General features: G+C 40.5%; 1 protein-coding gene across 1 annotated transcript; it reads right to left on the bottom strand.

The window, feature by feature from the left end:
• LOC109848120 (6-phosphofructo-2-kinase/fructose-2,6-bisphosphatase-like) lies at positions 5,303-18,686 on the bottom strand. The gene is given in 22 exon segments (XM_020417467.1): positions 5,303-5,673; positions 5,816-5,885; positions 5,887-5,943; positions 6,057-6,125; positions 6,479-6,570; positions 6,670-6,732; positions 7,186-7,261; positions 7,575-7,672; positions 8,368-8,415; positions 8,699-8,773; positions 8,866-8,923; positions 9,026-9,117; positions 9,872-9,949; positions 10,022-10,075; positions 10,342-10,395; positions 11,181-11,210; positions 11,333-11,431; positions 11,680-11,775; positions 12,278-12,487; positions 12,685-12,903; positions 17,877-18,178; positions 18,265-18,686. Coding segments are annotated over 22 exon segments (2,259 nt in total). The 5' UTR covers positions 18,509-18,686; the 3' UTR covers positions 5,303-5,598.

Below are 23,727 nucleotides of genomic sequence, written 5' to 3'. Positions count from 1 at the left end.
GCTGTCAGCCAGTTTCCAAAGATTTGAGGGTCTTTTACGGAATCAGTGAAGACACCAGCGACTAATATCTAAATAGAAAAATGAAATGATACACACCTCAGGCCACACCAAACCCTCCCCCTTACAGTGCAGGGGGTCTCACTTGACATTCTTGAAAAAATCTCAAGTGGACCCCCTGCACTGTAGCTAGAGGAGGGGTATGACCGGAGGTATGTTGTGCGCAGCGGAAATTTCGGCAGAGTTTCTGGTGCACAATAAGAGAGAAAGATCGATAAGAACTCCCGTCTCACCAAGGAGACAAGAATCTGAAGCGGATATCTCAACAAAGTGAGATATCGGCTCTTCCTCTCATCAGTTCTAGGACTGACCTGTCGAGGGATCCTACAAGCTATTACAATGGCCACAAACTCAAACAATCAATTTTACGTGGTTCGGCAAACTGCCTACGTTCACGGGGCAAGGAGGGGGGATCTACTATTAGAGAGAAAATACAATAGGTTTACAATCTCACAAAATAAACCCTCAAACTAACTCTCTAATCTCTCACAAAAGAAAACACAAGAGACTGCACAAAACTCTCTTCACAAATCCCTAAGATTTTTCTTTCTTTGCTGCAGCCGCCGCTTTGTTTTTCCTTGTACCCGCCTTTGCACGCTCTTTGCTGCTTGCGATTTTTCTCCAGCCGCCAGCAAAAAGACGTCCCCTCTGCTTCCGCACCCAACCCTAGGAACCACTGCGTTCATTTATATCTCTTTCATATCGGGTGGGCCTCTGAACAAAGTTCACGTGCTTTCAAAAAGAAGTGGTAATCTGTGCGAGTCAGGGGAAACAAAGTTCACGTGCTTTCACACGGTTTTCACTTGTGGGCGTGGTCCCCACAACCACTATCCAACAATTCTCCACCTCGGCGAAGTTTTCTCAAAACTGAGCCGACACCGATCATATCAAATGTCTCATTTGTTGTGTCCAGTACGAAGTGAAACAATTCACGACAACAGACTCAATCCATAACAAGTCGAGAACCCAAATGAGAGTGCAAACACTCTCCAAATATCGGTATCAACTCACCAAATCGATCTCACCCCATCAAAATTCCAAACCCGGTTGCATCTAAAGACTGCCTACGTATCCTCTTGCCCAAGGAATCAAGCCGAACGTAGTTCACCCAAATGGCCTCCAAAGACCTCAATCCACTAGAAGAGTTCGCAACCCTTCACCAATATCATCAACTCTACGGCTGATAGCACCTCCATTGGCCTCAAACACCCCCACCTGAGGCGAACCAATGGCCGTATCCAAACTATGTCTGTCAGCTGCACTCGAATCAAAACCCAACTCATCATCTGCATCCGAATCCAAATGACTTCCACGCTGTGTCACCTCAGCTGGAATCCCAAATAATACAGTATGATCTGGAGTATGTGGAGTAATCTCCACCCAATATGGAGTAGCATCACTCTCCACCCGTTGTGATACCTCTAAGGTCTGTCCAAAACTCTCCACCTGCTGAGAGTCAATTGGCTTCCTCATCGAAGCCTCATACAAAGTGACACTACCAGACCTATCTTCCAATGGAGTTTTACCTCCAATCACAGCAGTTGACAACTCTTTAATAGGATGACCCAAATATGTCGAAGCCTCTGTCCAAAAACTCTTCTGCAAACCATTGCTTGACATCAAACACCGATCCTCCTCCAGCAAGGTACGGTTCTTCAAATTTGTCACCCTATCTAGCTGTCCATTTCCTTTCCAACGAAGTGTCTCGAAATACCGTGAGCTCGGCTCCAATGCAGAAACAGGTCCATCTTGTACCTCCCACCAGAATGGAGTACCTTCACCTTTCTGCCAATATCACACTTCTTCAATCTGTTAGAGACTCCAAAGGGGATTTGGTTGCAACCCAAACACGCCTAGAACAGCCACCAACAAAGGAAACCAAACTTCTATTACCTCCCAATGATGCTCCCTTGGAAGGCCCCCAAACATCCACGTGAACTCCTCCAGAACGACCCTTAGCACGGTGAATAGAGGTGCCACACTTCACCTCGGTCTTCTTGCTCACATCAACATGTTCACTGGACTTCGAACTGCAGGTCTTTGCACCCTCTTTCAATCTATGCGAGGACTCAATACTGGAATGGCCAAGCCCCAAATGCCGCAGTCTAGTCGAATCAACAGAAGTCGCCAGCTCTCCACCTGTCACTATACCTCCAGTCAAGTAATACAGGTTATTTCTCCTGACGCCCTTCATCAAAATACGAGAGTCTCTCGCAATCTCGAGAACCATGTCCTCAACACGAACCTTCAGACCCTCTCCAACCAAAGCTCCAATCGAGATCAAGTTCTTCCTCAAAGAAGGAACATATCTCACATCGTTTAACTCTCTAACAGTCCCGTCAAACATCTTTATGCGAATTCTTCCTATCCCAAGGATCTGGCATGCACGGTTATCAGCCATGTACACCACACCACTATCCACCAGCTTCTCAAAACTGGAGAACCATTCCCTTCTAGGGCACACATGATAGGTCGCACCACTATCCAACATCCATTCAGATTCCTCCGAATAGCTATCTGTAGGACTGATAGAAAGCGAATAAATAGAAGAGTCAGAATTATTACCATCCGATACGATGTTTGCTTCTGATGATGGTTGCTTCCCTTTTCCCTTCTGCTTATTCTTCATCCATTCGTCGAGCTTTGGGCAGTCTTTCTTCCAATGACCAGTCTCCTTGCACCAAGCACACTGATCTTTTCCTACTCTAGACTGTGACTTCCAATTCTTTCGGTTTGGACCCTTCCCTCTTGCGACCAACGCCTCCGCTACCGGCTCAACCGAAGCCTCCTTATCCTTCTTTCGAAGCTGATAATTCACAAGTGCAGCGGTGACCTCACTATACGAAAGTGATGCCTTCCCATTAATCAGAGTAAGAACGAAGGTCTCATATTCCTCGTCGGGCAAGGAACTCAACAACAGCAACGCCTTGTCCTCATCTTCAATCTTGACATCCACATTCGCCAAATCCGCAAGAAGCTTTGTGTAGTGGTTCATGTGATCTCTAATGGAGATTCCCTTCTTCAACTGGAAACGATAAAGTCTCCTCTTCAAATGCAAGCGATTTTCCACACTCTTGGTCAAATACTTGCTTTCGATAATCTCCCAAATCTTCTTCGCAGAAGTCTCATTCATCACATCATATTTTAGATCTTGAGTCAAACAAGATCTAATCACACCACACGCCGTTCGCACCACACGCCGTTCGATTCATCTTTTTCCAAACCTTCTCTTCAATCTCATCTGGCTTGCCATCTAACTCCAATGTATCCTCCAAATTCTGCGCGTTCAGCGCATCCAAAACCTCGCATCTCCATAATCCAAAGTTGTTTGTGCCATTAAACTTCTCCACATCTATCTTCATAGAGTGGATATTCAAACTCTGAATGGTCTTCGCGCCAGAAGCACCACCCTCGACACCCGAAGCACCTTCTTTCTCCGACATCTTACGCACCAACGAACGAAGAATAGATCCAAAACTGAAAGATAGAGTCTTTATAAAAAGATCTCACCTTTATCACCAACGAAGCCCTAAACGAGCCTCCAAATTGATCTACTCCTCCAACCAAACCCTAGATCTGGAATCTGGGCTCTGATACCACTTGTTGTGCGCAGCGGAAATTTCGGCAGAGTTTCTGGTGCACAATAAGAGAGAAAGATCGATAAGAATTCCCGTCTCACCAAGGAGACAAGAATCTGAAGCGGATATCTCAACAAAATGAGATATCGGCTCTTCCTCTCATCAGTTCTAGAACTGACCTGTCGAGGGATCCTACAAGCTATTACAATGGCCACAAACTCAAACAATCAATTTTACGTGGTTCGGCAAACTGCCTACGTCCACGGGGCAAGGAGGGGGGATCTACTATTAGAGAGAAAATACAATAGGTTTACAATCTCACAAAATAAACCCTCAAACTAACTCTCTAATCTCTCACAAAAGAAAACACAAGAGACTGCACAAAACTCTCTTCACAAATCCCTAAGATTTTTCTTTCTTTGCTGCAGCCGCCGCTTTGTTTTTCTTTGTACCCGCCTTTGCACGCTCTTTGCTGCTTGCGATTTTTCTCCAGCCGCCAGCAAAAAGACGTCCCCTCTGCTTCCGCACCCAACCCTAGGAACCACTGCGTTCATTTATATCTCTTTCATATCGGGTGGGCCTCTGAACAAAGTTCACGTGCTTTCAAAAAGAAGTGGTAATCTGTGCGAGTCAGGGGAAACAAAGTTCACGTGCTTTCACACGGTTTTCACTTGTGGGCGTGGTCCCCACAACCACTATCCAACAAGGTATGCCCGAGGGTGTGTCTGTAGTGCCTCCCATCTAAATAAACCTACAAATAATTTATCAGAACTAAAATCCTGAGCTCCCCTCAGATGTGAAGAATGCAAGGAGCCTCTCATCTATATAAATAGTATCAACACCAACAGTAGAAGTCCATGCTGTAAATGTTCACACAAAACATTGAGTAGAAGAAAGCGCTGGTTCCAAACCTGCAGATGTGTATTCTAAGCTAATCCATTGACATGCAGACAAGTACTTAGAAAGAGCAGAATACCTTGGGAAGAAGATAAACTAATAAGAAAGCAAGCTTTCCTCATGGATAATAGCAAATAACTCATACTCCCTAATGTAAGAGCTACTCAAATTGTTTCAGAATATTCGACAAGCTATATCATGCCCCGCTAATTTCTCGAAACTATTTAAAAAAGAGTTAATATGGTACCGAACTTTGTTAAGAACAACATAGATTCAGAGCTGCTAGAAACCTTAAAAAGCTTCTGTTAAGAAAACAGTACATAGTAAGTTGTCGATGCACTCGGGGAGGGGGGGGGGGTGCTGAGTCTGCAGGCGAGTTTGGGACTGCAGGCAGACTTGGGTCTGCAGGCGAGCTTGCAGGCGAACTGGATCTGCAGGCGAGCTCAGATGCGTAGGCAAACTTGGGGTCTGCAGGCGGATTTGAGACTGCAGGCGAATTTCGAGCTGTAGGCGAGCTGCTGAGCATGGATTGAAGAATAAGCCGTAACTTTCAAACCGTAAGTCGGAATTGGACGAGAAACAGTACATAGTAAGTTGTCGATGCACTCGGGGAGGGGGGGGGGATTTTTTTATCAAATAAGCACAACAAATAACAAGAGTTTTCTTCATCGAAATCAGAAACTGGATACAACATATAAAAATAAAGTAAAATGAACTACATGCATGTTTCGCATGAGCAAATCAAAATTGTGTTTTATTTTGCAATACTATGTACAACTTGTACCTTTCCTCTTTAATGAATGATTAATTGTATACATTCTGAGATCTTTATGATACATATCAGAAACTGAAAATCTAAGGTACCAGATTATTCCGATACCAAGAACAAATAGCATTTGTATCAGTTATTATCAATAGAAGTGAAGGTGATTTCCTCAAGGTTACATTTGATAAATGAAATATGATAGAGTATTAAATTGGGAACATACAGTGATATTAACAGCTTATCTATGCTGCTAGCTTTCTCTGTGTGGTATCATATTACATGTAGCTTGCAAGAGCTCAGTCACATAAGCTTGTATCTTTTCTCTTGTACGCCAGTGACCCCCATCTGAATCTCAATTACAGTATGTAGAGGTACCTACATAAAACATAACGAACAATGATCAATTATTGTCCAAAGAAGTAATGGAGATTATTTATTCATGTAATATCACTAAAGGCAACCCGCTGCAGGTGAAAAACTAAAAAAATGGAGAGATGTCTTCATTTTCCTGATTTACCTCAATATGGGGAATTTCACTCAATGGTCTGTCCGCAAAATATGCATATAATGCTCTCAATACAGCCTGCATCACACCGTACAACAGGTGCACGTTGTCGCTCGAGCTCAATAATTACAGGTTCCAATCTGCACAAAAAGATGGATAAAGTTTTAGCGAAGAAAATGTCATACTGATATCAAAATTAAAGAAGTGAAATATACTTGTGATTGGACTGTATAGGGACCATAAAAGAAGATACCTCTGAATGACATCAAGATATGATTCCCCCCGAGGATATCGATATCTCAGCTTATCTTTCTTGCGAGATCTGCATAAAAGGACATATCTTGTAAGTTTCAGATGCTCATTGATGCAGGTAAAATTCGCTCTAAGATGAGAGTGAGATCCAACATGATCAATTGTTTAAGAGTGTAAGTTTGGATAGATTCTAAATTTTCTGGGTTATAGACACAATATGTTTTTTTAGTTTTATTTTTTTATCAAAACTTTTAGAAAAGGGAAGATAACTTTTACACTCATTTTTCAAACATTTTTATTAGCCATGATATCTAAAGAAAGATCATTAAACTTGATAAACTTTCAAAAGTAATGATATCAGGGAAAATTTTCTTCTTGGCATAAGATCAACCAATGAATGATATGAGTGACTTCAATACATACTCATATTCTTCGGGCATGTTTCTTTTTATTTCTTCATATGTCATTCCATCACAAACACCAGCATTTATCTCATCAAGAGCACGCCATTGAATCTAAAGGTATAAAACTAGCATTAGTCAAACTCCACTGGTAGCATTAGCAGAGGCAAAGAGATCCCTTACATATAGCTAGCAAACATCAGTTAAACCAACCTTTGGAAATCCAACAATTGGGCTTGCAGTTATTATTGACCTCTGAAGAGTACTGGTCCATATCTGAACCATGAAAGAATAAAGAACGACGGCTAATTTTATATATACAATAAATTTATTAAGATGAGAATATACAACATTTTATGAGCATGCATGCACTTAAAGCATCAGTCACAAGGAATATAAATATAAAGCTCGTATGACCGCTCAATAATTAGGATTAAGATCTGAACCTAATACTTTCCGAAACTTGTTTTCACAAATAGACTGCTCAAGCTAAAGATCAATGACGGCCTTGAAGGATATCACAAAATTAGCAAATAGAAAGAAGTTAATAATTAGGGCTTATATAAACATGAGCCTTACAGAAAATTATATGTTCTGGAAACAGATAAGAAATATGGAACCATCAACATAAAAAAGTAATAATTCTATACAAAAACATAAATAAATGCTCAACCAAATCGACACAACAGATATAAAAAGATAATACTTTATAAAAATTAATGTTCTTACAGAAGCAGTCCTCTCAAATTTTAGTCGCTTCTCTACAAAGTTGGCAAGCTTTTTGGGATAAAGTTCCCCAGCTTCACTGTTCAAAATAAGAGGTCACAATAAGGAACCAACACAGCAAATAGTTACTTTATCTATTGTAGGAATATTTCCTCCTCGATGGTAAATAAGACTCCTGGTCTTAGGGTTGTAAACACTAAGTTTTTATATGTTTGATAGAATTTTCGTAGATAATTCTACAAGAATATCACAAAGTTCAACCTCAAAATTTAACATGAACCGAGAAAATTTCTCTCTACCCACATACAATTCTAGTAAATACTGAAAATGCATTTTCAAGAGTTAAAAAGTTCAGATTTCAAGTATAAAAGACAACTCAAGACAGAATGTACCTCAAAACTGAGTCACCCCCAATTCTTCCTCTGACATTATCTCGACTCTCGCCATGTCGAGTAAGCAGAATCGGCCGAGGTGTCAGATGGGTATTGACCTGCCATGGAATACAGAAGAGATAATCTATATATCAATGGAAGTATTCCAACATTGAAAATGAACTTATTGTTAAGCAACATCTTGCCAGTGGCTTCAAATTTAACAGTTAGCTATCTTTTAAAAATAAGCACAGCAGCTTGAAAATGAACTTATTGTTAAGCAACATCTTGCCAGTGGCTTCAAATTTAACAGTTAGCTATCTTTTAAAAATAAGCACAGCAGCTTGAAAATGAACTTATTGTTAAGCAACATCTTGCCAGTGGCTTCAAATTTAACAGTTAGCTATCTTTTAAAAATAAGCACAGCAGCTTGGGGAGGGAAGGGGGAAACGTTTGATGCTGAAGGAATTTTTAAGCATTGCATTGCATAAACTGTTTCCTTTCAGTTACTTAATAAAAATAAGAAACAAGAAAATACAAGAATCTGTACACATATTGCAAGAGATAACTGCAGATAGAGAGCATATTTGACATTCGGAATGCCTTAAAACAAAGGGCTCTCACTCACATCCTCATATCTTACAAGCCAGAATACTACATGAACAATTAAGATTTTTATTATTTTTGCCATATAAACAGGGTATCAATTTCCTTTCTTTTCAAGTAATAAGTTTTATTCAGTGCGTGTTTGGCTCTCCCTCCAACCATATAGAATGACCAAGATGAAAGAATTTATGCATTTACTGGTAAGTACCAAGAAAAAGACGATCCGACCAGGAAGATATCCGCTGATGTTGTTGACCTGAAATGGAAAAGTAGATGGTTAAGGTAACAGCAGAGTGAAGTTTAGACATGCACACATATACATGTACATCATATACATATATAAGGAGTTAAAATAGTTGCAGTGAAAAATTAGAAAAACACTAGTAAGGAGTAGTTGAGACAGAGTAGAGAAAGATACCCTTGCAAACAGTAAATGATAAAACATCGATTATCCATCAATGCATTAAACTAAAGGAAAGCATTTTAAATTGCTTTCTTAATCATATTAAAACGCTAACAACAACATGCTTAGTACTTACCTGTATTTGCCCACCATGACCACTGACCATATCAATCATTTTGATATAAGAACCCTCTTCAACCGGCTCATAAACCTGTAAAAGCGGGTATAATTTGGTGTAAGATTAAAAAGCATGCAAAACCAAATTGTACAAACTGTAGATAAACAAATTTTGATGATTTGTACCTTTTCATAATTGGTTAACCGTGTTTTAAAATCCACAAGTCCAGCTTCGAAATCCGGCCTGCAATAGCATATAAGTTACACTTCAGCATAATCAGGACTTTGTTGGCTGATATGAAACCACTGCGCTGTAAGAGTGCAAAACCACAAGCATATAAGTTACACTTCAGCATAATCAGGACTTTGTTGGATTTTTAAACGTATATTTCTTTCGATTATCCGTCCATCATTACATATCGTTTCCAGAAATATGATCTGCAAAAGGGACAAGTTATAGATGCATTAAGAACTGGAAATTTAAGATTGAATGTTAAATTTCATATCGCGCAATCAATAGAAGACGACTATAGTATACAATTATCCATATACTTGCGATGGTGACACTCATAGCAGGCAACTGAACAGGCTTGCTATGGCTGAATATACTCTATAATTTAAAGACAAAAAAGCCACCTGAACATGTTATCTTAAAGCTCAAGCATCAAGAGAGATTGCAAATGTCATTACCAGTCATTTTAACTGCATTGAGATGTTGCAACGGGTTCAATCAAAATATTAAATGGTCAAATTTTGATCCCTTAAAATAGCAAATTCATCTTCAACTATGATATCTGTTCACCGTTATCTGCTTTTAGTACTGGGAAAAAACTGCTAATTTCCAGCACCAAAAATTTCATAATACCTAAAATATAAACTATCCCCCAAGCCACATATTTCTTGAAAGCTGATATCAATACACATCCAGAAGCTACTCCAGACAAAAATGAAGAAATCCAACATCATACTTCCATCTGTCCCTTACCATACATCAAACTATCAGAGCAAAGCAAATTGTAACATATTCATGGACAATTGTTTTGTATTACTTTATGAACAAAACATAGATGATGGTAAGGCTGCAAAGCCATCAAGAATATGCAACAAATGCTGAAATTTGAGCACAGGGTGCTAAACAATCCTTAAATGTTTACATTTAGCAACCAGATGACGTGTAATATAAACACGATACCTTGCACTTTCCTTCAGCCATTTTCATAAGCATATTTCTTCTTTTCCTGGTGCTGTTTGTGGCATCAAATATACCAACCTATGAACCAACGAGAACGAATGAATCACAAGGTCAGTTCAGTTCACATATACTACAGCTGCAGTAGTTTACCTGACCTCCTTCCTGCATCCACGATATCATATCATCCATTGCTAATGCCGCAACCTAAGAACAAGCAATTCAAAACAGCGAAAAGAAACAATTTAGCTATGAAATTCTAACAGCAAGAATATCTTCAAAAAAAATTCTCTGAGCAACAGTGTTGTCTAATTTAGTTGAATAAAATAATGCAAGTTTACTTGTATAGATACCAACATCTACTCTTCATAGTAATAATTCAAGTTATTAAATAGAATATATGGAAGTAAAAATGGAAGAATATTATCAAGATGCACAGATCTTGAGAATCACTAGCCAAGTCCAGTATTCACCTCATTTCGTGCCTCCATTCCTTCGGGGTTGTCAGCTCGAAAGAAATCCGCAGACTGTAAAAAGAAGATAAGAGAAGTAATCTAAGCTAAATACTTGAAGATTAATGTATGAAGATAAATAGGAAATAGGTAGTAGATGCCAAACAGTAAGTTTAACCCAACAAAGCAAATAACCAATCCATTTGCACAAACCAATCACAGAGCACCAATAACAATAAAAAATAAGGTTCAGTTAACTGTGACATTATACTAGACACACAGATAGTCACAAAACTAGTTCAAGAATCATCTTCATGCCCAAAAAATAATATAAAAAAATAAAAATAAAAAAACAGCAATACAACTTTTAACCAGCGTAATCATTGGTTTCCAAAAATTGTGATAAGCCACATGTCCTAGCAGAATACAAATATTCTCACTTTACGAGCCTGGCATAATCTTAGTTTAACTAAGACTATCAGTACACAGATTTCTAAGCAGGCCATCCGGCTACGTACTATAGCAAATTCATTCAGAAGACCAGCAACTACATCGAATATAAAGAAATATCGAGTAGTAAAGAGAACTATTTACTAAAGAAATCCGAAGACAAGACCTACGCCAAGATTTTATCAAGAATCAACCAAGGAACAGACTAAGTTTCTATGTGGCAAACGCTCTTCTCTAGTCTCATGATTTAGCACATATTTTTTATATGCCTATTCACGAGATACCATGAGTAAGCTATGAAACCATACATAAAACTGATGCTAACAGTCCTCTTGATGGTTCCATTATTTAGTAATCACAAGATTTGACATGAATTATAGGAAAATAATAAAGATGGAATCCTAGAGTACCTGATTTGTTCCATGCTTAAGACGGCGATACTGTCAACCAGATTTTCATGCAACAGGTAAGTAATTCAATAGTCAGAGTGAAGCAAGGGAACACCTTCACATTGCTTTTAAATTTTAATGCAGGAAGACTGAACAAACTAGTAGATCATCACCTTTCCAACATTGAAATGCTTGGTTTCATGGCCTAGCCACCTAAGATACCTTGTAAGCTTTGCTGCTGTAAAAGTTTTGCCTCGAGCTGGCAACCCAACCTATAATGAAAAAAAAACATGATAAAGCATCAAGTATTAGGAAGCTGAAATGAGAGTCTGGCTACCACTCCAAGGAATTTAGTTGATTGTCACTTTATTGATTGGAGTTCTATCAATTTTAATTTTATTGCATAGCAAATAAAGGTTTTTCAAAAACTAGTATGGAGCAAATAAAAATTGGAAGCACAATATAGTACGTTAGGCTGCAAAAGGCTAAGTGGAAATTTTATACTACTAGTGCATATTACCAGAACAATTGCCAGACGGGTGTCCTCCTTTTGTCCAAGCATCTGATCAGCTACTGCAGCAGCTGCAACAGCTCCAGCTGCTGCTGGCATGGCTTTCTAGCAATTAGATAACATGAAGAAAACAACATAACCATGAGTAGGGAGTCTTCTAAGTATAACATATCAGATGGAAAACTGACCCTACTGTAATTAAATAGTATCTGAATGCAGCAAAAAAAAAACAATTAAGTGACCTTATCAGATGCAAACTGAAATAGAAGAATTGTATAAAAAACTGTTGTATGAAAAACTATTGATTGTCTAGGAGGAAGACATTCAATGAGAAGTAGCAATAGGCTCCATTAAAGATGCAAGTACCAGATTATTTATCTCAGTTACTGAACATGATGCAGACAATGAGGTGCACAGTGGTGCTGATCTAGAGAGAAGACACCCTTCTAATGAGCAAATCACTGATAAAGGTTACATTCTCAAAATTGCTCTCACCTATGAGGGAGGGAGATAGCAAGACCAACAAGTTTTACTATAGAAACAGACAAGAGAGAAGAAAAAAATAGAAAACAATAAATATCACAAGTGAAGTCAAATTGTAGCAAACCTTCGCTTCAGATTTGGATTTGAGCTCGTTATTGAATAAACTTGCACTAGCTGATTTAACAAGCCGAGGAGAGCCCACGCCCCTATCAACAAAAAGCCCTCTTTGACCATCTTGCTTTTGTAATGGTGAAAATGTGCCAACTGACTTGGATTCAACCATACCAGAAACTGGAAAAACTATTGAAGGACCAGGGACTACAACCTCCATATCCTGCGACAGAACTAATAAAATAAGTACTATGCATTTCATTGTAGCTGCCTAACAAATCGTAAAATGACCTCTAGAGCACTTCACTGATTTGAAGAACATGTGAGTTAAAATTTATATATCTTCCATTGAAATAGAAGATAAATAAGTCCATATAATGGATCCTTTGTCCTAGGAGAGAAAGGTAACCGGGTAAAAACCTTTTTAGAAGAAGCATACTCCACGGAACTAGCGGCAGTACTAGTGGAACCATGTGAACCACTAGTCAAGCCATCAGTCTTTGAGAGAACACTAGTACGACCAAATGCTCTTGGAGTCTCCGTCAAGTTAGCTGCATAAACAGAACTAGAGTTGGCAGAACTCGGTAATGGGACTAGATATTGCTCTAAATCAAGCTCCATGCTAGCTGATGAACCATTCTGTCGGAAGGAAAAAAATTAATGAGTGTGAGCTTCTTCACATTCAGAAAGATTACCCACATAAAAACAGGAAGGATAAATTACAGCAAATCCCCATGAGGTTCACATGATCAATAAAATATCCCCCTGAGGGTTTAGAAGTGACATTTAACCCCCCCCCCCAAAAAAAAAGAAACAAACACTCCCTATTTCTAGTCAAACAATTACAAACTAATTGAATGTACTAATCATCATAGTTTATTGGGGAGCACATATAATTGTGATATTAGCTTTTGCATCAAAGTTAATTTTGAAGAAATTAGAAGAGAGGGGGCTAAAATGTCACTTTTTAACAACCTAAAAGGATTTTCTACCAAGCATGCAAACCTCAGGGGATTTTCTGTAAATTACCCAAACAGTAAACTGTCAAGAATGGGTATTGAAGAAACAAAAATTACATTCAACTTCTGCGCACCCGCTTAAAGGGACTACAATATAAGTGAGGCAGATTATTCAAATTATTGTATCATCAGAATTATCATATGTAAATGACTCTAATCAAGGTCCTAAGCCATAATAAATAATATCAGATAGATTTTGTAACAAGTACACTTCACAATTTCTACCAACTTTTAAAAGTCAATTATAAAATTTAGTCGTTTTCCAAAAGATGGCTTTACTTCCAAATTCAACCTTTCTTAATGGGAAAATGATAAGATGACCATATTGATTACTGTTATACCCTGAAAATTACTAAGCCTAAAAAGAGAAGCCATGTGGTAACCAACTGGCCGACTCCTAAAGCATCTGCAAGACCAACCCAGGTGATGAAGCAGTCGACATGCCCCGCGATCCAAATCAGACGCTCTGGACCAGAGCTCTGCTAGATATCTGACTCCGAGATGAAGCCTGGAGGGCGCTCTCCACTTGAACCCAATGCAGCACGTCTCGAACAATGGAACCACCTGACAAACGTCATCAAAAGCCACACTACATTTAATGACTATATAGTTGGCGTTCACACTTCGCCGCCCAATTGCCATCAACACAATTAATGCGACATCAGTCATATGACCTCTCGAGCCAAAGTCTTCAAAGCTCCTCGGACACGCCTTTGCTCCAACAGTCTCATCATTGTACAAGGGAGACTCGGCCAATCAATTGCCGAACACGTGTAAATTAGTGTTTGAACTGGAACTGCACACACAGCAAAAATTACCAAAGTGCCCCCCATAAAGCCTCTATAAATAATGATGATTTCCACCAAACTAAGCTAAGCAATTTCATATACAAAAAAATAACAAGACCATGCTCTGTTTTTCTCTTCAGATTAACTAGAAATAGCTACTGGCTTGAGCGTCGGAGAGCATATCGGAGAAAGCAACCTCCGGTGCTTCTAACCTCTGTTACTTGTGTAGCAAAGTACAGATCAAGATCCCCAACTGAAAATTAATGATCAAATGCAATTAAGGGACCCATAAATCAAGTTTAAACTTTAACCTACCCTAAAACACATCAAATTTCTGATATAAACAGTTTGGCACTCACCGTGAGGCCTCTTCTTCACCTTTTGAGGAATGGTTGTTCTTTAATTCCAAATCATGAAAAGCGATCAGCTCCAACTATGTCAGATAAATTGGCCAACAAAAATCCATCGATCTCAGCTGCATCTATTCGCTCAACCTCCTCTATCACCTGTCGTTCGTCTCGAAGAAAAGTGAGCACCAACAGTGAGGGTAGGAAAAGCAGGTTAGGGAAACTATTTCCCCACCGCAACAACGCACACCGGCACTAGATGTGCCTCGTGGTGAACATGGTCAACATCCTCCTTAAGGCTCTCCACCTCAACTTGGGCCTGTGCTAGCTGTGGCTCATGAAGCTGAGCACCAACCACAGCCACCTTTAGCTCCTCGTCTTTGTGGATCAGCTCTCGCTCTATTATGGTTTGGCCCCTCTTGAGCTCGTCGAGCTTGTTGCCTTTAGTAGCAGCCACCAGTTTGGCCACTTCACAAGTTTTCTTTTACGCCTTCATCTTGGCCTGGAGCTTGAAAAAGAGTTCCTGGTAGATTTCAAGTCATCAAAACGACTCAACTCCAAGGGAATCCTTAGGTGAAGTAGCTTCGAAAAGCGTAGTGAAGACCGACGTTGAGAATCTCATACATGAGTGCCTTATCAACAGGAAGAATGAACAGCTCCACCGCTTTGTCCGGATCAACTCGGAACTCTAGGACTGACCCCCTAGCATCTATTCGCCGCTCAGGAATGAAAATACACTCTTCCGACTCCCCCTCATAGCAAGGGTGGGACTTAGGGCCCATCAAAACGACTCGCATCCCCTCCCAAGTACGAGGGTGAATATCGTTGATACGATGGGAAAATGGCCACTTGTATTGACCCTCATGGACGACGGCCGAGAGACCCAAGGACCCGGAAGTAGACCGCTCGTACGTCTCAGCAACTGGATCCCCAATGGTCGACTCCTTTTCGGGTCTCTTACATGACTCGAGCCCCACTCCCAATCCATTCGGCACCTCTTCAGCTCCGACCCTAGCTGGAGCCTCATCACCTGTTAGCTCCCTGGTAGAAATAGCATCCTCTCCTACCTCCTCAGGAATCGGATGCGGAGAATCACCCTCTACTTCGATAAACTCAGGTGAAGTGTGGGAAATTCTGAGGCTGTAACCCCACTAGCCAAGCCGGGCGCCACTTCGATCTGTCCAGGCGCATCACCAATCGCCTCGTCTCCCAGAGAGGAGCTCTCGCGTGTTACTCTCAGCTCGGCGACGCCCCTTGAAAACCACCTTCCTCCACTTCTTAGACCCTCTGGCCTGAGATTTGCTCAAACTGAGTTTGGTGGCAATATCAGTGACAGACTGCTACCACAAGACCTGGAGATCCTCTATCTCTAAATCGTCACGAAGTCGCTTCCCACGCATAAGAGAACTAGGATGAGACCCCCTCCGTCAGTTGCTCGTCAACCGACAGAACCACAGATAGGCTAAATTCTCTTCAGCAACAGGGACAAAGGATATATCGACAATACAGAGGACAACAATATCAAACAAATTCTCCCAGCGCCACTACCCTTGTAGGCTTGGATCTTCTCCAAGCCCCACAATTCTTTGTCCTAAAGCTTCGCTGTCTGTAGGCCCTCCTTAATCTCTAACCATGAAGGACAGGCCAAGAACGGATCAACACCCACGACGAAGAAGGATTTCTCCCGTCATCCTTTGTTCATCTCAGGGATGTTCGACACCAACCGACAATCGCCAATTGTTTGCAGATAGAAATGACCCTCCCTCTTGCCAGTCTTTTGATGCACACCAAGCAACCCAGCAAGCGTTGTGTTGATCTGACGTCTACTAGGTGGCAGATGACGAGGAAGGCCACCAGAAACGTGATGGAGTTTGATGTCAACTGTGCTAGTGCAACACATAACGCCCGGAAGATCTTTTGAAGGAAGGGTTGCAACAGCAGGCAAATGTCGTACTCAAGATGATGACAGTACAACGGTGCCAGACCCTCGCTGTGATGACAAATAGACTGGTCCCTAAACAGAGTCGACAATGTGTAAGGGTTAGGGATGTTGAAATCCTGGGCATACTATTCCAAGCACCCCATAAGCATCTTCCGGTGATACGAGCATAGTAAAGTGATTCTGACCTCATTGCAAACCATAGTAGGTTGAGCACTAGAAGCCATCGGAGCAGGAGAAGAGATATCAGAGTTCGGCAAGAGAAGAAGATGCGCTCGCAAGCGGTAGAAAAATGATTTTAGCGTTTTATGCAAAGTAAGAAGAAGGAAGAGGAGCAATATATATAAGCAAAAGGGGATGACACATGGCAAAAGACAAATAGTTGACGCGGTTTATGGGAAAGCACTAACCATTTTTGGAAACCGAAGCGATATCTCGTCAACTGAGGCGCCACTTTGTCAAACTGCCACACAATCTCCGCTAATGTCAGAAACGTCAAATCACAGCTATCTTCTAACGATGGTGGACTACGTTCAAGCATAAGTCTTGTTTATTTTCTCTCAAACTCGACTTCCTGAGCCCGAGTGAAAAGGGGTAATGTTATACCCTGAAAATTACTGAGCCTAATAAGTAAAGCCATGTAATAACCAGATGGCCGACTCCTAAAGCATCTATAAGCCCGACCCGGGTGATGAGCTGACCGACCCGCCTCGCGATCCAAATCCGAGATGAAAGACGCTCCGGACCCAAGCCTTGCTGGATATCCAACTTCGAGACGAAGAGCGTTATCCTCTTAAACCCAATGCATCACGTCTCGTACAATGGAACGACCTGACAAGCATCATCAAAAGTCACACTTCATTTAATGAATGTATAGTCGGCGTCCGCACTTCACCATCCAGTCGCCATCAACAATTAATGCGGCATCAGTCATAATGACCTTTCGAGCTAGAACCTTCAAAACTCCTCTAGCACGACTTTACTCCAACAGTCCCATCACTATACAAAGGTGACTCGACCAACTAATTGCTGGCACGTGTAGTGTCTGAACTGAAACTGCAGAAACTCAGCCAAAATTACTGAAGTGCCCCCATATACTCTTTTATAAATAATGATGATTTTCACCAAACTGAGGTACGCAAATTCATGTACAAAAAGTCAACAAAACTGCTCTGTTTTTCTCTTCTGATTAATTAGAAACAGTTCCTAACTTGAGCGTCGGTGGGTACGTCGGAAGAAACAACCTCCGGTGCCTCTAGCCTCCATTACTTGTGTAGCAAAGTACAGATCAAGATCCTCAACTAAACATTAACCATCAAAGGCGACTAAGGGACCCAAAAATCAAGTTCAACCTCCTCTAAACCACATATTAAATTTCTGACATAAACAATTATCTATATCAAGGAAACAAGGAAATGTCACTAGGAAACATGCCAATTCACAAGAACAAAACTTTCTCAATATGCATTTCAAATGAACAATATCCATGCATTAAAATTCAACCAAATTCACTTCAAACCTCATTTCCAGCATCGGGACCAGCATTTATACTAACATCCGGAATATCCCTAACCGTCGAAGGCTGAAAATTCTCTCTATAAGCCCTCCAACTTGCCGCGAGATCAAACGGAGAAACAATATCGGCCTTAATGAAAACCCTATTCTCCACCACCAAATCTTCATCCCCAAGTGGCCTAAACATCGCCATCCTCGCATCCCCTTCCAAATTTCCACGAGTCAGCAATCTATTAGGCCCCTCTTCAACAACACAGGGCGCATTGCTGTACTTGGGCTTCAACAAGAACTTGAAATCCAATGTTTCTGATAAAAGTAGACAGCAAGTTCAAATTTTGAGCAGGAGCCAGATGAGATTTTGACTGATTATAGATGGGTTTTGGAGATTTTACCGTGGTCTGAGGGGATGACGAAGCTGAGCTCCCACATAGAGGGAGAGTCCTTCTCCATGGGGAGAGACTTTGAGGAGTCCCAAGAGCCGATGACGGGTGAAGAGCCGTAGACGTGAGGGATGAGATCGTTGTTCTTGATATTGAAGTTCTCCATCTTGAGAGAGACGTAAAGTTGGCTGCCGCCATCGGGATGCCTCTCACCGCCATGGGAGCTCTCTGAGTTTTTGGAAGAGTTCGTTCCCATTGCTGCGAGAGACAGAGAGAGAGAGAGAGAGAGAGGATAAATGAGGAGAAAATAGGGATTGGGTTTTGTTTATTGAGTGTTGAGGATGATGAAAGGGATGATGGTTGGTGTAGGATCGTTGAAAGAAAGTAGATTGAGATGGGTTTTGGGGTTTTTGATCGATTTTGAGCGTCACTTGGACGCTGGATTTTCAGGGGGGTGTTCTTAGATACCAGTCCCTTGCATCATTTGTTTTAAATTTTAGTCCCTTAAAGTATTAGTATTTTAATATTAGTCCCCCAAATCTTCATATTTTGATATTAGTCTCAGAAATCACCTCAATACAGCGATATTAATCATTCAATCAGCTTAATTATTGAAAACCATAAACCATAATTTGGTTCAGTCTAAGACTAATTATGGGAAGTAATTACTGTTGATGTCAGAAAGTTGATGTGTGGTTTAAGAGGGGTAACTATGATCTTGGGGTCCCTTAACCTCTTTTGATGGCTGATCGTTCTTGTTGGGAGTCTTGAGCTGTAATTCCTACACATGTAACAGAGGTTAGAGGCTCCAAATGTTGTTTCCTTCAGCGTGACCTCCAACGCTCAAGTCAACGACTGATCTAAATTAATTTGAAGAGAAAATTAGAGTATAGTTTTGTTGTGACTTTTTTGCATGTAAAATTATGTACCTTAATGCTGAGGAAGTTACCATTTTCATAGAGGATTTATCGGGGCACATTGGTAATTTCATTAGGTTGGTGCAGTAGTGTGTCAGAGCATGCTTTACATGTATCGCCAGCTGGTCGGACAAGTCGCCCTTGCAACAGAGATAAGGCTACTGAAGAACTGATGCGGTCTAAGGAGCTTTGAAGTCTTTGGCTCGAGAGGTCATAATGATTGACATCACATTAATGTTGATGGTTACTGGGCAGCGAAGTGTGGGGGCTGACTAGTCATGCATTAACTGTGATGTGAAGTTGACAGGTCGTTCCCCTGCTCAAGACGCCCAGAGTCGGATCCAAGTGTGGAACGTCTTTCATCTCAGATTTGGGCTTCTGGCAAATCCCCGGTTGACTATGTCTTTCATCTCGGATCTGAGCCATAAGATAGGTTGGCTGATTTGCACCATGGTCGTGCTCTCAGATGTATGTGAATCGGCCGACTATTCTTTATGTTTTATTAGGCTTGGTAAATTTCAATGTATAACAATTACAATATCACCTACCTCTCTCGTTAGAGCCGAAGTGTTTTGGGGAGTGAATGAAGGAGACAACATCGAGACGGTGTTGCGTGCAAGGATGTTGATAACGATAGGGATGAGGCGGGAAAGAAAGGTGAAGGAGGAGAAGAGGAAAGAGTTGTCTTGGGCGGCCTAGGCCCAGTAGAGGAGGGAAATGGTAGAGGGGGGCGGCAACGATCCTTGAGGCTAAAGAGAAGGAAGAGAAAGTTGGCGAGTTATAATTTTCCATCCAAGAAAAAAGTTAAAGGAGACGGACTATTCCCTACCCTTTTTAATACCAACTAACTAGAGGGATTAATACCGTCATATTAAAGTAATTCGGGGGACTAATATCAAATATGGAGACAAATATAAAGATTCAATGGACTAATGTCGAAATACTAATGATTAAGGGGCTAATATCTCAAAACCCCTTTTTATTTTTATTTTTCGTTTTTTTATAGAAGTGTCGATTGTGGGGGATAAGTACAATTGAGACCTCTTGTTAAGATCGTCTGACTATGCAAAGGGAATCAGTTGGTGGTGCAAAATGGCTAGTGGATTTATGACAAAGCAAAATTAAATGAATATTCTCAAAGTGTAGTACTATGCAAAAGATCAAAAGAGGTAACAAAGATTTGATGGAAAGGATTCAACTTGAAAGATAGAGGAATATTTTCACTTATCTTCTGGTCTCTAAGAATATATGGTGAAATTGGGAATGATAAGGGCATTAGTGCTCGTGACAAGTGGAATTGCTTGCATTTATTCTGCAAATAACTGAGAAGCAACATAGAGATGCCTATGCATGAAGTCTGTTAGCATAAAGATAAGATGTCTTACAAGAGCATGTCATTCTTCTTATTAGAATATAAAATTATAAAACTCAATCCTCATCAGGACTCTTCAGAGTTTTGGTGTAGTGGCAATATCTTTAATATTCTATTACAATAATCTAGATTTGAATTTTGTTGGCCACGAATTTCTAAGCAGATTTTAAACAAATTAATATTGTTGAGTAAGTCCAAGTTTCAGTGGGGAGATGTTCTTGTGTACTCAATGTATCTTATGTGCGCATTACTACTGAACCAGTCAAATTGATACTTTTGTTTACTGAATAACTCATTGACTTAGTAGATTTTACTCTCTGTTCATTCATCTTTGCGACCTCATTTTTGGTTCGAGAACAAACAAAATTTGGAAAAATGATCTTAATGATTGGTGAATCCACTTTTTTCCCCAAGGAGAAGGGATGTAAAGGCAAATTTGTTGTGCTCTGATACCACTTGTTGTGAGCGGTGGAAGTCAAAATCAAATCGATGTGCTTCGAGAGACCAAATCAAACAAACGTCGAGAGAAGGTCAAACAATGCAAAATAACGGCACAAACTCAAACAACCAATTTTAACGTGATTCAGAAAGTTGCCTACGTCCACGGGGCACGAATGGGGATGGGGTTTTCACTAATAGAGAAGAAGAGTACAAATTAAGATTACAAAATCACACAAACTCACTAATTAATCTCACCAACAAAGCTTTAATTTTCTCCAAACAAAACTCTAACCAATAACTCAGAAAATACCTCTTTTCTGTGCTCCAAATACCCCCTTCGCTGCTCCCCAAACCTAAAATGTGTTCCTATATATATAGGAATCCTAAAACCAAAAGCATACTAGGAATTCTAAAACCAAAATCAAAATAGATTAGGAATCCTAATAACTTGTTACAAAAACAGATTAGGAATCCTGTTACCAAAACAGATTAGGAATCCCAATAACCTGTTACCAAAACATATTAGGAATCCCAATAACCTGTTACCAAAATAAATTAGGAAACATATTAGGAACTTGCTATTCAACAATTCTTCATCTTGGCGAAGTATTTCCAAAACTGAGCCGACACCGATACCAACCAAATGTCCCACTTGTTACGTCCAGTATGAAGTAAAACAATCCACGACAACGGACTCAATCCATAACAAGTCAAGACCCAAACGAGAATGCGAACAAACTCCAAATGTCGGTATCAACTCGCCAAACCAGCTATATCAAAAAATGACTGTCTACGTATCCTCTTGCCCAAAGAATCAACCCTCATGTAGTTCACCAAATGGCCTCCAACAAATCTGCAGCTGATAGTTTTTCCAATGAGCCCAAAATGAAACGAACTAAACACCTCCACCTGAGATGAACTAACGGCCATAGCCAAATCCAAACTGTGTCCACCAGCTGCACTCAAATCAACCAACTCATCATTTGCATCCACATCAATATGATCCCCAAACCGTGTCATCTCAGCTGGAATCTCAAACGATGCAGTATGATCTCGAGTATGTGAAGTAATCTCCACCCAATGTGGAATAGCATCACTCTCCACCTGCTACGATATCCCAATGATCTGATCAACACTGATACGAGTTGCCGTGCGAGCACCTTTGATCGCAAAATTATCAAAGATGGGTTAAGAAGAGGATGACAGAAACACAAGCATAATTCAGTATATGACAAAGGAAAATACCTTCTCTAGATTATGAAGAACAAAAGATTACAATCGCTCCCTCACAATCTCACTAGAATCGAGAACAACTTCTCAATCCTCTCTAAACTCTAATACAACGATTAGAATCTCTCTCTGATCTAAGATCTCATAGATCCTCACAATCTAAACCCTAATCCTTTTGATCAGGATCTCACTTAAACCTAAAACCTTTTAGATCTGCATCTTGACCTTTATCCTCCTGTTTAGAACCCTAAACAGTCCCTATTTATAGGGTTTACAATGTGGTGGTAATCTGGTAAATAACCAAAACCAAACCAAACTAGAATTCCTTCAAAACAGAAACCAAGTCTGTCCAGAAAACCTCGATGAGTCGACTCATGGTTGAGATGATTCGACTCATGATCACCAGTCGACTCATGGTCGACTCAAAATGTGCACAAACTGTGCTGGCCTGCATGAGTCGACTCATGATTTTCATGAGTCGACTTTCTTCTGCTATCTGGAGGTGTTTTCTTGAGTCAACTCATCAACCCGTTAGTCGACTCATCAACCGTCAGTCGACTCATAAACCCGTTAGTCGACTCATCAGGCTGAGAACTAAAATCTTTGATTCTTCGTTCTTCCGACTCGCTTCACGCTCCATCCTGTGCTCCGTCGTGTCGCTTCACATCACTGTTCTCAAGATATCATGAGAATCACTTATCCTCAAGCTCCCATGAGGATCACTTTTTTAAAGAGAAGATACACCCATATCAAATACTCTCTACCTGCTAAGAGTAAAAAGTGACATACCTACTCAGAATAAAATCAGAGTCTCCTAACTGATAACCAAACGAGCCTCTGAATCCTAAATATGCAATCGGATCAAATCTCACATCCTCGATGTGACCAAATACTGGGTAACCAAATATCCGACGCAATCCAAAATCTGAAGCAGCTCTATCATATCCAAAATCTTTACACGTAGCAGTTGACAACCTATAACTAAGATGACCCAAATATGTCAAAGCTTCAAAACTCCTCTGCAATCCAATGCTAGACAACCAACACCGATCCTCCTCCAGCAAGGAACGACCAATCAAAAATGTCATCTCATCTCGTTGTCCCAATGTTTCCTCTCCAATGATGTATCTCAAACTACCGTGAGCTCGACACAAATGCAATAAAGGACCCCTACCAAAATCAGAACAATGGATCACCTTTCTGTCAATACACTTTCTCCATATGTTGTTGACTTCTAGGACTTTACACCAATGGGACTGGTTACAACCCACCAATGCCTAGAACAGTCCCTAACTACGAAAATCAAATATTGATTACCTCTCAATGATGTCTCCTTGGAAATCCCTAAAATACCTGAATGAACAGTACCTAGAAGACCTCTCATTCGTCGAATAGAAGTGCCAAACTTCATCTCGGTCTCATTGATCATACCAATGTGCTCAAAGGACTTCAATATTCAGGTCAAAGCACTTCTCAATAATCCAATATCCCAGCCTCAACTCCTTCTTTCTCGGC

The sequence above is a fragment of the Asparagus officinalis genome, chromosome 7 (genome assembly GCF_001876935.1).
Source record: "Asparagus officinalis chromosome 7, Aspof.V1, whole genome shotgun sequence".
Lineage (NCBI taxonomy): Eukaryota > Viridiplantae > Streptophyta > Magnoliopsida > Asparagales > Asparagaceae > Asparagus > Asparagus officinalis.
The sequence above is the reverse complement of the archived record's forward strand: the minus strand, read 5'-3'. Positions and strand labels throughout refer to the sequence as shown.